Genomic DNA, 17,636 nt, shown 5'->3' on the forward strand with positions numbered 1-17,636 from the left:
TTTATTTATTTATTTGAAATATTCAGCTCACATAAACTCATTTCAAACTAGTTGAACTGTTCCTATTCATATTTACCTAAATTACAATAAAAATAAATTCATAATTACATTCTGGGTTCTACTTTTTAAACATATACTACAATTAAGTAAGAAAAACAACGTCCAAAAAGAACAAATTGCAGATTACTGCAGACACGTGTTGGCACGTGGGCGCAGACACGCACTCGAAAAAAGCTTTTTTCGGATGTCTTTTCATCCATAAGCTCATTACTTTTTGCATTGAAAAAGGGGTTCCCTGTAACGCCGAAACATGTGTCTGCAGTAATCTGCAATTTGTGCTTTTTTCACGTTGTTTTTTCTTACTTTACTTTTCAGCACCAAAAAGTATGTATTTATCTTATATACTACAATTATTACGCTACAATGCTTTCACATTTGAATGCAGCAATGAAACAACGCCTTTTTGTTATTTCCAAAAAGGTTGCATTGGATAAAATAAGTATGTTCTGAGCGTTATTTTAAGCACAAACAGAAGTTATTGCAATCAAAATTTCTACATTCTGGGCAGACTGCCAGTTTTATATAATTTAATTTAAAATAATTATTGGGAAGGAAATAACTATTGCATAAGGTGCTAAATGTAATTTAGAGATAACTTTGCTATGCTTTGTTATTTACAAGAAGCATTTTCTATTCTTACTGGTAGATTTAAAATTGTGAAGGCTGGGATTGAAATTAAATTAAACTAACTGACATTTTATGCGTTACATTAAATATGATTTTTTCTGCAACAGATAGTTTTAATTAATTTATCATTTTCCAATTTCTAAGATGAGTTCAGTTTGTTCACTTTTTGAACTGTTATTACACTTTATGTTTTGAAATCCATGTATTCCTTTTTCATAATTATTTCAATTTAACCTCAGTTTTTATTTAGGGTTAGCTTGTATGGAAATTATACTCTAAAGCTTTTAACAGTTGCTGTATATTGTTGGTCTTATATGAGACAATTTCCCAGTCATTACCAACTCAATGACTGCACAAGTGATCAATTTACGCAGAATCATGACGAGCTACTCGAAGTTTTCTCTTTCAAAGTTTAGAAATTAATTCTCTAAAATCATACAGGCTGTTTCATCCCAAAATAACATTTTAATATTCTAAAACTAACTTAATACGTATGTTTCAAATGATAAAACCCAACCCAAATGCTAGTTACGGAATTTGAAAAGTGGTAGATTCAAAACTAAAGGAACACGTTTAAGGATCTGCCGGATTAATTTACTGGACAACAGCAGTCCTTTACTGCTCCGAATGATGTAAAAGTCACTTTCTCCTTCTTCAATTATCTTTTCGGGCAAATGCGCCGGTATGGCACACCGACTAAACGTGTATCCGGCTTTAACCCGTTCACAAGATTCCTAATAATAAAGGCATGCTCTGGCGAACAAAGTCGCATTTTGTTGCCAACTTCTCACATGCCACGGGTGTAATCAGGGCATTATCCAGGATGAGTTATGGAGTAATAATAAAGCCCCTTTGCAGCGAAGTCTGAAGCTGAAATTTTAATCCCGCTTTTATGGTCATTGCAATTGTTCAGGCGTTCATGTGTGATGTAGTAAATAGAGAGGACATGTTTGTTAATGTCTTGCAAGAGGAACGAATACGATTACGGATTATTGGCATTGAAATATAGACAGAAGAATGCAGGTTTTCAGATTATTCCTATGGGACTTTTAATAGAGCTATTTTTACAAAATACTTTTCTGTATCAAACGTTTCCGTGGATTCGGACAAATAAGCATACATAGCGAGGAATAATAAGCATGTGAATGATATATGTTATACAGCATTTTTAATATTGCATGTAATTTGTGAAAACTAAATATTCTTACATGATTTAAGAAACAGCTAAATAATCACCCTAAGAAACTTTTTTTTTTTTCATTTCGTCCAAATTTAAAATAGATGTATAGGAGAATGTGAGGCAAAGTGAATTAGTTAAGATGACTTAGCTTCTTGAAAATGAACGAATTGGAAATTTGTTTTGAAAATTGCAGTACATAAAGAAAGAAAAATATATTTTTTGATAAAACTTGAATTGATTTTTTTTTTTTCAATTTTGATAGTAAATTTGAACTTGCAAAAAAAGGGAAATATTTTCATTTTCTTTTACATATGGGAAAATGAAAAAGAAAATTATTTCCTAATGAAATATTTTCCATCCGATTGGAAAAAATATTTTTGATTAAATGACGGAATAAATAAAAGAGTGAATGAATAAATTAAAAGATAACGAAACATTTAACTAATAAATTACTTAATTAATCAACATATGAGGAAAAGTAACTGTGTGAATAAAACAGTAAATAATTAAGAAAATAAGTATGCCCCGCATACACTAGACACATTATGCAAAATATTCTAAACAATAAAAAGCGTAAAATTAACTAAATAAATATTACATCGAATATTAGTAGGTTTAAATTAATATTTAAAATGTTAATGACAAGAATTTTATCACTTGGTAATGAAAAAATAATTTTTGACTTACTACAAAATATTACGATTTAAGTATCAATTTTTGAAAATTGCTTGTATTATTATATGTTTTGATCTTCAGAGGTAATTTTTTTTTCCGATTGCAATAGACTACACGTGCACGCTAAAATATTACCAGATGGGTGATCTAAAAGTAGAGTAAATATTTCAACATTTCACTTTGCTTCGCGCTTTCACTTTGCCCAAAAAAAGTTTCCCTTCTTTTGATTCATATATTTATTTATTTATTTATTTGTGCGTGTATCTGTATGCATCCGAACGTTTCACAAATCTTAATCCGAATAACGATATTTAGTTGATGAACCTAAACATCATTATTTCATTTGCTTGGAGACATTGACTAAATTGGATCAAACACAAATAAATAAATGTATCGAAGATCTTCTTAGTCACAAGGTCTGTGTTTTGTTGCATGAATTTTTGTTATTTACTGTTATTAGTTCTGATTTATAAATTGTGAACATTATGGTACCACATTTAAAGTAAAAGTTTTATTTATTACAAATGTCATTCATAATTAATAATACAAACTATATTAGTCTTCCGTATTTTCATACTGTTTTCGTGTTGTGTCTTTTGCTGATTACTCAGACGATCCTGAATTCTATGCACAAGTACCAACCCCGGTTCCATCTGGTGCGGGCGAACGACATCCTCAAGTTACCCTACTCCACGTTCCGAACGTATGTCTTCAAGGAGACCGAATTCATTGCAGTTACCGCCTACCAGAACGAAAAGGTATTTTTGTTATTATTTCGAATGAAAATATCAAATTTTCGATAAAACTTCAGTTACGAAAAATTTTGGTGGCGTTTGGAATCTTGATTCTTTGGAAAATTGATTTCTTGACCGTTAGTGAGGTTGCTAAATTTAAATGTTCGTCAGCAAAAAATTTAGCGAGAATACGAATGTCGACAAAAATCTCCCACTTCTGAAAGAATTTCAGTTCCGTTTTTAGTTAAAGTATCTTAGTTTCCCAGTTTTAGTACTGTGGCCCGACTTCCTGAAAAGTTGAATTTCAGAAGATAAGTCAACAGGGCTTAAATTTCACGAGAGCTCACGAGAGTTAAGTTCTATAAAATTCTTTCCGATTTTGTATGATTTTTTACGTATTAGACCAGTTCAGAGAAATTACGAACGAAAATTAATTCTGAAGGCAGCAATAGTTTTGAACGTTCTGAAAGTAATTCCGCGTTATGATTTTCAATTCTTTTAAAATGTTTACGTGTTAGGTACTACTTTTATGATTGCGGCTTTCCGATGTTTATCAGAAAGTTTTGATCAGCATTTTGTATTGATTATTTCTCATACGTATAAGGCTTATCTATTTTGAAAGATTTTTGAACATAACTTTAACTAAACCGCTGGAGTTGTGTATTTTATTCTTCCTTCATCCCCTGCTTATAATTGAAAAAATAGTCTTCGCAATGTATTTCTGCGCGATATTCTACGAGCCTGAAGATGAAATCATATCAGTGACCACACCACATCTTAGAATTTAAGATTTCTTATTCTAAACAGTTGCATTGAATATAATAATTCTTTTTCATTGCAAAAATATTAACTATACCTTATATACTGTGAACTTATTTGATTATATTTAAATATTCGACAAAAATCTTAAGAGGACTAACAACAAAGTATAAATCATAATTTCAAGGAAACATTACATTAAATTCCTTAAATAATAACTTATTCTGCAAAAATTTCCATCATATTTGACTCTCGCTCAGCAACATAAATTTTTATTTTTATTTAGGAATTCGATTTGATTTAAATTTTTCTTGAATGGGAAAAAAAATAACATTCCTAAGATTTTTTTCCTTCCGGGAAGAATCCTCGTCTACCAAGTGAAAACAATCAAGAGCATAATTAGAATTAATCATGGAAGATGAAAATTTAGCCGCTGTACCTCCGCCGTTTAGTAATTCTAAACTAATGAAATTGAAAATTAGGTCCTTCTCCTGCAACGCTAATTTTTCTTCAAACATCATTTAAGTCAAAAATGACAAACGGTGCATGAGATTTAATTGAATTCGAAAGCAGAGGACTGCAACTTATTGACTTTACTCTCCCCCTGCTTCCTCTAATCTTCTTTTCTTCCTTTGAAAGAAAAATGAAGAAGAAAACGCAGGGAATGAAACGTACGTTGAAGAAAAACACAAAAAACTGATATCTTATATTTTCTTTTGTTGTTCTTATTTGTATGCGTTCGGTAGCTTTTGAAATGCTCCGATTAAAAAAAAATGTTCTAATGGGTCTAAAACTCTTCAAGCTCAACATAGCGATCTGTGATTTAATGACCCAATCAAACATAACGATTTACCGACGAACTGCTAAAATCTTCCTTAAAGCAGAGAATTGTCCATACCTGATACATCAGCATTTGCAACAGCAGAAAAATTGATGAATTTGCTGCGTTTGTGTAGTACATGTTGGCCCTTAACGTCTTGAAATACAATAACGCTTTACACAATTGAGTGGAAATGTGGTTAACAACTTTGTGTCACATAATGAAGGTTTCGATGTGTTCGAACAAGGGTTTTTCACAGGGCAAAAACAATTTATAGACCTTCTTGGATCCATGAATCAACCGTAACGAAGAAATTTTTCATGGATGGGATTTCATTTAATTTTACATCCACACTGAAAGATAAAGAGATAGACATTATAAATAGACAAATGCACGGTTAAAATTTTGGGTCACCTCTTACCATACCTCACCATTGTGATTTCACCTCTTTGGTAAAAACTTTGTAGCACCAGCGGCATAACCTGAAGGGTGCCATATGGATTCAAATGGCACCCTTAAAGGGTTGACAAAAAATTCACTAAATGACAGATTAAAAGTTTTTATTAATTTTTACTTACTTTTTTAATGTTTATTTTTATGCATTTTTTAAACATTAATTAACTAATTAAAGGGTTGTTATAATTTAATGTAACTCATTTTTCATGAAAAGTTTTTAATTTTTTAATTTATATATTTACTAATTAAATTTAATTCTAATTTATTTTGTTGTTCTTTCCAGATAACTCAACTCAAAATCGATCACAATCCATTTGCCAAAGGTTTCAGAGACACCGGTGCTGGAAAAAGAGAAAAGAAGTAAGGAGTGATTATTAATTGGTTATTATGCAGTGCAGTTAGAGTACAAACCGGTTTAAAATTACTGTAACATGAATTTGCGAAAAATGTGCTTCAGATGTAGAACATAGCAACTACTTATAGATACACTTAGTTAATAAATAAATGGTAAAACAAGCCACCACCACTGATCCCAGGGGGGGGGGGGTTGAATAAAAAAAATGTTTATTGAGAACTTATTTGTCAATGGTCATTCTACCGCCATCTCAAAAAAAAAAAAAAAAAAGAATGACTTCAAATGCACGAAGGCATTAACTACCTGGAAAAATCTTTTCCACCAAAATCAAAACGCAGCTTTTTATGAAGTAATTTATTTTAGCCATTTTGCTTACATTAACTAATGTATTTAAGGATTAACTTTATCAAATTATTTAAAAAGCCTTTTAGCTCTTTAAGTTTTTAAAAAAAGCTTCGACTAATCCAAAAAGTGGCTATTAATAATATTATTTCTACCGGCCAATGACGACTAAGGAATAAAAGAACTTTCAAAGTTTTGCTTCTGGCTGGCTTCATTTTTTTTAACTTAACTTCGCAAACTTAACGGTAAAACTACAGAAAATATTTTGAAGGCAGAAAAATATGGTTAACGGAAGAAAATTTCTGATTAACTTACGTATTTGCATCACTACTAAATCGTTGCCATCTAATTTTTAACACTTTTTCGCTGGGCTTATCCTACATTTCGCCGACATTTAAATCCCCCCTCCCCTCCCTTTAATATATCTAAACGTAAGGTTGAAACTGAAGAACAGGGGGGGGGAGGAATTTCAAAAGTCAGCGAAAAGTAAGGTACACCTTTCTCTAGCCATAATAATGAAATATGTAAGAAATTATGTTATTTTTAATATCTTTATTCTTTAAATAACAGGCTTAACTCCTGTTTATATATTCTTTACAATAACTTCTGAAACAACTAGTTTATTTATCTAAAAACAATTGTTAAGTCACAAAAATTTACTGACTTTCGTTATGGAAAATAAATTTGCAAGTTGATGTGCTCAAACATTATTTGTATACTAATCGGTTTTTGATTACAGTAAACGAAGCATTAATTTAAGGATATTTTTCAATAAGTGTTACCGGGATTTTACTTTTTGCTACAAATTACAAACTTTACGAATTCTTCTGTAAGAGTAAATAAAGTAACCAATCTATACTCTGCTAACATGAAAATGTGTCCAATGGGAAATATTTTCTGGATCGCATTCAATAATTGCAGTCAAGTATTTTCAGAACAAATAACTTTTGTTTAACTTGTTTTTCTACATTTTTATTAAATTGATTCATGCTTCATTCTTAGACATCGTTTATAGAAATTGAAGTTTTCGTAGAAATAATTAGAATATTTATTAATTTACACTGAATTTTGTAATAAAAAAATTTCGAAAATGCAGGGATTTTTTTTTTCTTTCTCTTTTTAAAAGAAGTGAACGTCTATTATAGATTGCACGAAAACCAAAGATGTAGTTTTGCAAGGATAAAAGATTTGTACTGTGAGAGTGGATATGAGACTGTTCTTTAAAATATGAAAATTAGTAGATGTACTCTGTTTTGATTTACTTCGGAGTCTAAATTTTACGAACGTAAAACCAGTTTATTATTTTTTATTTATTTTATTTTTTTTTTGGTATTCTTATTATTTTCTTTTTTACAATTAGCGTATTTGTTTGAACTCTATTTTTCCAGTCCACTTCTTCAGAATTATACATAAACTAATTAAGCTTTTTCTTACTTGGTTCAAATGGAAGCCACGAAAAATTGAATTAAAACGAATACTCTATTCATATGACGAGGACAATTAGCTTACTTCTGGCACAGGATGTTGAGATACACCTAAGTGAAAAAACTGAAAGAGCGGAAATAATTTATCATCTATCAGCCCGCATCGAAAATTTGTATACATTAGAGCTAACGACTTTTTTTTTTTTTCTGACAAAATGTATTCAAACAACATGCCAGTTCGTCTAGATTTTTATCGTAATCGACAAGTTTGGCGACAATTTTCGACGTCACAACCAGGTGTTAAATCCACGCAATCGAACATACCTGTTTATAAAAAAAAAAGTTCGCGTCCTAAGCAATCTTTTCGAGAGACAACCCTACCTATTTTTCTTGTTCATGACTTATTATTTTAAATACTGTTATTAAGCTTATAAGTCAATTTGCTCAACGCGGATATTTTGTTTGGTTTTAATCCTTCGCTGCGCGATAGAGATTTGGATTCTTTTCCACTACGCTTTATTATGAAGCTATGCTGTGAAAGTCGAGCTTGTTGCCAATAAAAGGATAAAAATATGTTGTTGTGGTGTTGTTTTTTTTAAGGAAACGATTTGTTCGCTCGTCTGCTCCGTTAGAAATATTTTTGTATTCTGTGATTGTTTTTTTTTTAATTTAGTTTTTTTTTATGGTTATAGATACTTTTTATATTTTATTTCAGAAAAACGAATTTTTGCACTATTATGTCACGATAAATAAGCTGTATGAGATAATTTCATTACTTTCACATTTGTTTAAAGAGAAATATTTTATTTTTCACTTAATATTTTGGATGATTTTATCTGGATGGTTTCGGAGAAACCGTACTTTATCATTAGTATAAATGACCCGCATTCAATAATTGCAGTCAAGTATTTTCAGAACAAATAACTTTTGTTTAACTTGTTTTTCTACATTTTTATTAAATTGATTCATGCTTCATTCTTAGACATCGTTTATAGAAATTGAAGTTTTCGTAGAAATAATTAGAATATTTATTAATTTACACTGAATTTTGTAATAAAAAAATTTCGAAAATGCAGGGATTTTTTTTTCTTTCTCTTTTTAAAAGAAGTGAACGTCTATTATAGATTGCACGAAAACGAAAGATATAGTTTTGCAAGGATAAAAGATTTGTACTGTGAGAGTGGATATGAGACTGTTCTTTAAAATATGAAAATTAGTAGATGTACTCTGTTTTGATTTACTTCGGAGTCTAAATTTTACGAACGTAAAACCAGTTTATTATTTTTCATTTATTTATTTTTTTTTTTTGGTATTCTCCTCAAAAAATAATAAAATGCTTATGATTGAAAATTATTGTACAAAAACTAATCCTGATACATTATCATCAAGTTATCTAAAATGATTTAAATGACTTTCAGATGCAAAACTTCTGTTACATTCAATGACTTCTTATCCAGTCAAACACTTTGACGGAAAAAAAAGGAATAGAAGGGATATATTTCATTTGTATTTATATATATTTAATGAAGGAAATTGAGCTAATTTTATCGGGTGACTTAGTCAAATTTTACCTCCGTAAAAAGTATTTATGGATGGCTCTATAGTTTAGTATCCTTTAGTTACAGATTTTAAGATTAAAAATCTTATCCGGAAAATTACAAAATTTTCTTCTCTGTATTTATAGCATTGCTATTGTAACTCATTTCAGGTCATTGTGCACAAAATAAATTCAAAATGAATGAAACACATAAAAGGGTTTCACTTCATTACTTCCTCTCTTTATTAAGGATTTCTTCTTCACAGAAGAAAAATGACTTAATTAATTCGCATCAAAGAAAAAAGTTTTAATTCCTTAATCACCTTACGAACTGCTGAAGAAAACTGGGAACTGCCGCTACCAAATCCATAAAATACTACCTACTGCAGACAGTCATCATTTAAATAACTTTATTAACACCCAAACTGCGAATACAGGCGCCAAAAGGTTCTAACACACCGATGTTAAGCTCATTTGACGTATCCAATATGCATATAACAGGCTTAACAACGCGCCAAAGTCTACAAAGCGTTGGATTACACCAACCTTTATTCAGTCAACCCTTGAATTTTATGATTTCATATCAGGACTAACACCAAAATACTAGTTGAAACCAAGATTGAAGAGACTTTTTTATGACTTTAGCTTACGAATGGTGGATTAGGTGTCAGTAAATTAAGAGTTTTTAGTCCCACACTTGCAGCGTGAAATTTTTATTACTTGCACTTGCTTCTTAACTATCGCTCAGTTGCATAACATTAGTGGTAACGAGGAAGTGAAAATAAATATGGAGGTGGCTGTGGTGCTTACATTAGTGAAACGGCACGCAACCTTTCACTCGGAGCGTGTGTGAGACCTTATTCATTTATTTATTTATTCATTTTCTCAATTTTTGGAGTTAATATCGTTGCTATACCAATTTTTGAGTAAATTATAAATGCTTAGTGAATGACATGACTGAGATTTAGTTCTAAATGCTTTGTGATCAAACTGCGAAATTTGCATTGCAAATATCGGTGTTGATGTGTTGTTTTTCATTAACTTAGTATAACTGGGGTCTTAGAAATTGATGGTGAATTTTCATATTACCATTTGCAACGTCACGCTATAACGTTTAGCGACTTCACGAGACATTTTTGTTGACACTGCCACACATTTTTGGCGTCGTCACGAAATACTTTTGCAGAGATAACCATCCACTTTGGCAGCTTCACCAAATACTTTCAAGAAGTTTATATTCATACTGATCTCAATGAATATTTTTGTACAGAAGCATGGTCTAAAATCAATAATCTAAAGTGTTGCACTCTAGACCATGTTTTTGTACAAAAGACCTTGCCATCTGCAGCGTCGCCAAACAATTTTGAGCAACCTCACGAGATATCTTGTTGACAGTGTTGTATTTGCTTGCCACGAAATACTTTTGGAAAGATTTCCATAGACTTTTTACAACTTTGTCTAGTACTTACGCGGGGCTTTTTTTTTTTTTTTTTTTACAGATGGCACTAGAATTTTTTTTTTTCTGACACTCATGATCACTTATTACAAAATGAGCCCACGGACTAAGAGTGTAGTCCAACACCCTTAGCATCGGAAATGTCGTACTATAATTTTTGGCTACTTCACGAGATACTTTTGCTCATACTGCCATACATTTTTACCGTTGAAACGAGATGCTTTTACTGAGGCTACCATAAATTTTCGGCAAAACTAGCTTTTGGAAACTCGTAACAAACCTCGCTGTAGCGAAACCTCAACGGGCCGGCATAGAAGGGCGCTATATTCGGGGGCTTGCTACATCCGATTTTATTAAAAAAAAGAAAAAGGAAAAATTCTCAACTTACAAGATACTTCTGTAATGAACACATGAATTTTACGAGATACTAATAAGCAGAAACTATAAAAATGCATCTTTTTTAATTCATCCATTGTGCGAAAAAAAAGATGTTATTTTTGGTTGGAAGATTTTACGCACATTTTGTCAATTTTTATTGTGAATGAATTTATAACACTTTCTTTCAGTTTCTTTACAGTAAGACACCAAAAAAGTGTTCAAAACATTGATAGTTGCCCAAAAAATACGATTCTTTCAGATAGTAGCGACAGTAAATTTCTAAAAGTAAAATTAAGATTGAGGATTGGCTTTTGCGGCTTTTTCCGAATCAATTAATTCCGAATCAATATCCCTAAAGGATATATTCTATATCCTTTAGGGAAAAAGCTTATCTATTGTCAATGCTTATAGCGAAGTAGACAGTATTATCAGCAATAGAACAAAAAAGAAGAGGAAGAGCGACATTAACCGCGTTATTTGACCAAAAAGTAGAAGAGCGACACTGAAAAAAGTTGAAATGGGTTCCACTTTGGAGAAGTAGTTACTTTATCAAAGATGAGGAGTATGGTTTGTACAATAACGTTTTGGTGAAAAAGGGATAACTATTTCAGAAGATGGTACTCTCTTAGGGAACGATTGATAAGGAAGGCTGCTAGAACAATTGCTATAAAAAAGTTGAAATTTCTGAGATTTTCGGATCTTTATAGCTTATTCCTTAGCTTTTGGTGCACATTACAACCGTTGAAAAATTCATTAACCACATAGGATTTCAGTTTGGAACCCTGAAAAATATTCGCTCAACCCGGATATCGTTTTATCTCGGGTTCGCTAAAGCAAGTTTCCAGATGCCAGTAGATATTTCTGGATACTCTCGCTCGTTATCAAAAGCGTGAGGGTAGGGTGAACCTCCAAAAGCACTCTTATTGTGGCTCTAAAATAAAAAAAAAAAATTGCAAATTTTAGTCCACATAACAACGATACAACAATACAAAGATAATATCCAAAGTTAGACAGCTGTAAGGTAAAAATTCAAGCATATACTAATGAACTGTTTACAAATTAGACTCATTTATACTTACTACTTGATCACGTATAACACCAAATTTCGTTACATAATGTGATTTTTTTCCCTTTTTTGGCAATTAATTGAAGAGAAAAACAGTCTCATTTAAATTTTAAATATTATTTTACCGGTAAAGATTTAATTCTTTAATCTCAATAAGCGGTTACAAAATGATAGCAAGGAAGAAAAACAAAGAAAGGAAAAGCCAGTTTTTGGTTTAAGAATTTACGCATGGGAAAATGAAAACCAACTTGAAATTTTCAAGGAAAGTTAGCTTAAGTTCTGGAACTAACTTGTTCTTGAAAGATTTTCATAAATTCAATTGTTTTGCGTTTTTACAAAGTACGTTAAAAACCATTTCACAAGAAATTATTTAAAATAAATTAATAAAATAAAAAATTGACATGAAATAAAATGAAAGCAAGAATTGCATCAGCAGTTCAGCTTTAGTAAGACTAGAATAGATGAATTAAAATATGTAATCAATAGGTGCAACAAAACATTGAAATTTTTAATAAGTATTTATTACTGTAAAACCTGTTATTCATACTAAACTTAACGATTTACTATTTATTATGCCAATCATTTAATGATTATTGAATAACGTTGCATTTAAAGGAGCAAATAATTATTAGTTTAGAGAAAACAGCATACAAAATACCACGCAAGTCAACATTATGCTTTTGCGGTACATTAAGGTTTTAAAGGTAACGTTTTTCCACTTTAGGAAAAAGAGTTCAATTCCGTCGTTAGAGGTTTTTCAGGTCAAAAAGCAGAACTTTAATGATTCGAAAGGAAACCAAATAGTTTCTTCAGACAAATAAATTGTTTGGATGTCATATAAAAGCATGATAATACGTTACTATTGCAGTTGACCTTATAGCTAGTGATTAAGTTCATTTTCCGAGTGACGGAAGGAGATTCGAAGTAATTGGGACGGGGGTGGGAATATTGCATTCTTGGGTCTTAGAGCTATGTTCCACTTTATCTAATAATGAGATACTTTCAGTTAGTTCTGTTAAAATAGTATTGTATATTTTTATGAATGAAGATCTTCGTCCTGTTCTGCTTCGAGATAATCGAAATATTATTCTCAGTTTCTCAAAAGTCATTGCTGAATCTCAATCAGTTCCAATAAACATAGCTGAATCTCACTTAGTATGTTTAAATATACAATGAAACCCTGATTTTACGTTCAACAAATCTACGTTTTTCCCTCATTTTTCGGCTTTTCATTGGGTCTCATCATCAGTTTTGCTGCTGTGTACTTCCCGTATTTTACGTTTTCCTGAATTTTACGCTTTTTTGACCAAGCCTTTTGAGAAACGTAAAATTAGGATTTCGCTGTACTTATATTTTACCCAAGTGCTTAATAAACGTAAATTTTAATAAGGAATGTCCATTAAGATTCCACACTTTTTCTCATTATTTTGATCTCTCTCTCCTCCTTTGTCACAAAGTGTCACACTTCACCATACCCCTTTGTCACATATCACGCTATTTTTTAATTAACATATTCTTATAAAAATGTGTATCTTTTTACCCCCCCCCCCCTCTTTCCTTGTCACAAACTCACAATTTCATGTACAGTCTCCCTCTCTCAAAGCGTGACATCATTTGCGGACAAACCCAAACCCATAAATTTCCCTAAGCCCACAAACAATGCTGAACTCCACAAACATAGAATAAATAATGTCATTCAATTTAAGAAGTAAAGTCGAATATATTTTAAAGTCATTCATATTTCAGTATAATATCGTAAAACTTTGCTTTCCAGGAGGCAAACGATGCTTCTCTCACAAGATGGCAGTTCACGTGATAAAACTGGCATGTCAAGTGATCACAAAATGGACGATGACAGCAGTGACGAAGAAGATGAGAAGGTAGACGTTGGGGGAGTAGCAGACCTTCAGCCCAATTTCTGCTTCTCAGGAGACCAAGAAGGTGAGGACAAAGTATTATTCTCGCATACAATCTGTACCGGTTGCAAGAATTAGTGAAAATTATGAAGCGGAAAGATGAATGAAATGTTTTAGAGTTATGTTTAGAAATTAGAGATTCCACCTAAATACTCGCTCTGCTCTTCAAACGGACTGAGCCTGCTAAGTGGCCATGGGTGGCGGCTGGCTGCTTAGACAACCGACTGGGGGAAAACAATACCTTGCAAAATCCTTTTGGGAAGTTTTAGTCCATTAGTTGTAACTAATGTAATTTTTTTAAAAAAAATCGGTGATAGTCATGTGACACTTTTCAGAGCTGCCTCCCTGATTTGAAATGGAATGACTCTAGGACTGTTGACAACTCGGTGATTTTGCGTCAACCCGTAGAAGATCCGTATGATAGATGCAGACATGTCATAATTCCAGACTTCAGATAACAATTTCATTAATTATAACCTTAATTTCTTGAAAAACAGCAAAAGGACTTCCAAATGCGCTTCTATTTTTCCTGATTTACTTCTGATAAATTTTTCCGTGAACGAAAATTCGTTAATGTTTTCCTTTTACTCAAAAGAATTTTTGTTTTTTCATTTTTCTACTTTAAATTCTTTTAACTTTGTTTCTTGTCCTTATTATAATATAACTGCGTCACTCACAACATTTTGACGATTGCAGTATCGCACAGTTTCATAATTGCTTTTCAAAACTTCGGAATGTAAACATTTGCATGGTTTAAAATGTCTTAAAGCAGGTTGTTAAGCAGGTCCTTTCTTCGAATAGAGTAATCATTATAATGAACAGAATATATTATCCACATCTGGTAATGTTCAAATACTAGAAGATAAGGAAGAACGATTTTTAATTGTATGAAAATAACGGGCTCATATCTAATCCTATATCTCTCTTGCGCAGAACGTTTGAGATAGATCAGCTGCAAGCAACCTCAAACAAAATTCCCCCTTCCTAAATATTCTCCAAAAAAGAAAAAATAACATCATAATTTCCTTCTTTGATGACGTCTACAGCACCTGAAGTCTGAATAGTGTTTTAAAATGAAACATATATATTCCTAAAATGGTCTTAATAATGTTAAAAAATGATTGAGTAGTTCAGTGGTTCCTAACCTGAGAGTAATTGCTCTCAAAGGGGCGATTTAGGAATTTTTTCAATTATTTCATCAATTATAAGAAAAATTATGAATTTTCATTTTTTTTTTTTTTTAAGTGTTTGTGTTTCTAATTTTCTCAGATTCCAATTTCAAAAAAAAAAAAATCATAAAAAATATAACTTTTGTTGTTAAAAAAAAACATATAAATGGTCTAAGTTTAGTATTTCCCTTCCAATACCTATCAGTTGAAAACGGGGGGGACGTAAAAATATACTTTTATTCATTTATTAAATTATTCAGTTTTTAGATTAAGAGTGTCAGGAAAAAAATGCATTATTATCTACATATTACTGCAAATTAAAATTAAAAATTTTCCCAAAATAATGTCGATGCTAACTGCGCCAACTTATGATTTTTTTCAAAGAAGCAAAGGGGAAGGGGTGGTGATTGGCTCCATTCAACTTTTAGAGGGAGGCAATAGGCTCAAAAAATTTGGGAACTATTGCAGTTTATTTGCAGTAGAGATGCAACACCGGCATTTTAAATTAAAAAAAATATGGCATCAATACTACCATGGACAAAAAACATCAATGTTAAAAGTAAATATTCAGAGTTTTGTAACTCAAAATTACAGAATACTGCAGGCACGTGTTTCTAAGTTTCAAGAAACCATTTATTCAATGCAGAATAGTAAGCTTTTGGATGCAAAGACATACAAAATTTACGGTTTTATAGGGTGTCGTTACCTTTTAAAGCTCACTATTTTGCATTTAAAAGGGGGTTCCTTGAAACCTGGAAACATATGTCTGCAGTAGTCTGTAATTGTGTGCTACAAAACGTTGATTATTTTGTTTTACTTCTTTGCACAAGTTTATTTATTTATTTCTTATCAATGTCCATATTTATTTATTTTTAGTATGTTAGTCATTCAGCTTTGACAATTTCGCTTGGACTGAATGTCATTGTTATGAGCTGTAAAATCTAAGGTTGACTTGATTTTTCTGATATGGGATATTGCAGAATGAGATCAGAAAATTTCCCCAATAATTGCCTTAACGAATTAGCAAATTCTTAAGTAAATATAAAAAGTAAAAGTTTCCTAAACCATAGCTAATAGCGACTTCGTGAGTTAAATACACGGATGACAAGATGTTTGCAATTTTATCTATCTCTGTTATGAGTGTATGGATTGTGTGTGTGAAATTATTAGTATTCTATTGGAAAATAACTGACACATTTTTTTTCTCCGCAGTACCCAGTGACGGACTTAATTCCAAAGAGATGAATGGGGATTCCTCGAAACGTAATCCACTGCCATTGAATTTCGACAAAACTCAGACATCTTCGAAGCCATCTTCACCAGTCATCATTAACGAAAGTGGGCCAAGTGTCAGTATATCTTCTTCTTTTCCTCCATCACATATGATGCCCTATCTTTACTCATCAGGACTGTATTTACCACCTCCTCCACCGGGCATGTTCCTTCCAGGAAGCAATCCCCCACCGTTCCCGCTACCAGGACCCTTTAGTCAACCTCCATCCACCTCTTCGTTCCATCCTAGTTTACTCTTCAACGCCCACATGGCTTTGTCTCAGTCCATCTTCAACCAAAGTTACTCTTCTACCTCAGATCCACTAAAGTATCATCCACAAAGGTTCTGGCCTTATCCCATCGTGTCCACACCAGGATCTCTCCCTGGATCAATTCAGTCAGTAGTCTCACCAATGTCCACCAGTTCCCCATACGATGGAACTCATTTCAACAGGTCGTCGCCAGGCTCCGATGGTGGAACTAGTTCCGTTGGCTCATCTTCGAGTGATCTAAAAAGCATGGAGAACATGGTGAACGGCTTGGAACGACAACAAAGCATGCCGGTAACGTTGTCAACTTTGAGAGACAAATAGACGTTTTGTTTTTATAACTTGAAGAACGGTATCGAGTGCTTCCTAATGGTGTACATGACAAGTTATGTTATAAAGTTTCAATGAACAAGTTATTAATTTTGTGTTATTTCAGTCACTTTACTGTCATTCAATCGGTCAGAAGAGCGAATATTTTTTCTTTTGCATAATTTGCAATATGGACAATTTCAACACAGAAAAAAAAACAGCAGAAAAAGTTTTTTAAAGGCAGAAAACAGAGCAACCAAATACTTTTCAAAAGAAGAATATCGAGGAAAAAAAAAGAAGAACGTTCCTTCCCAAGAACTTTAAATTTCAACAGAGAAAAGAAATAAAAGATTTCCATTATCATTTTTGTAGAAGTTTATTACATTTTGTTTTAAAAATCTTTTCGTTTTGTAACTCTGGGAGAAAATTTTGATACATAAGCAAAGAACTGGTTATTAAAGATATATGCTAGAATACGATCGTACTTCATACAGTGCTGTAGCCGGGGGCATTAGAGGAACCCCATTCTTCGCAATATGTGGCTTGTTATTGTAAAAATAATGTAAATTGGAATTAAAGTGGCCTCAAAACACTTTGAAGCATAAATGTCTGTTTTTTTTTTTTTTTTTTTTTGGAATAATAAATGTCTGCTCTTAAAATTAAAGCTGACATGCTTGATCAAAACTAACCACTTTTTTTCTCACAAAACTCGGCAACCAGGACATCTACAATATACTCCTATAAAGATGCGTTCCTTCTTTTTCCCCCAACTGCAGCACTCATTACATCCACTTAAAAACTTGAAAATTATCCAATTTCTTAGTTAATTATC

At 31.9% G+C, this 17,636-nt stretch overlaps 1 protein-coding gene across 1 annotated transcript in view; it reads left to right on the plus strand.

Moving 5' to 3' along the window:
- Positions 1 to 16,819, plus strand: part of LOC129219906 (T-box transcription factor TBX3-like) — a 68,991-nt gene extending 52,172 nt beyond the window's left edge. The window contains exons 3-6 of the mRNA XM_054854221.1: positions 3,154 to 3,300; positions 5,595 to 5,671; positions 13,644 to 13,810; positions 16,167 to 16,819. Coding sequence (XP_054710196.1) covers positions 3,154 to 3,300; positions 5,595 to 5,671; positions 13,644 to 13,810; positions 16,167 to 16,819 — 1,044 coding nt within the window. The remainder of the gene's footprint in view (positions 1 to 3,153; positions 3,301 to 5,594; positions 5,672 to 13,643; positions 13,811 to 16,166) is intronic.
- Positions 16,820 to 17,636: the final 817 nt, after the last annotated feature.

This window comes from Uloborus diversus, chromosome 4 (assembly GCF_026930045.1).
Source record: "Uloborus diversus isolate 005 chromosome 4, Udiv.v.3.1, whole genome shotgun sequence".
In the NCBI taxonomy this organism is placed as follows: Eukaryota; Metazoa; Arthropoda; class Arachnida; order Araneae; family Uloboridae; genus Uloborus; species Uloborus diversus.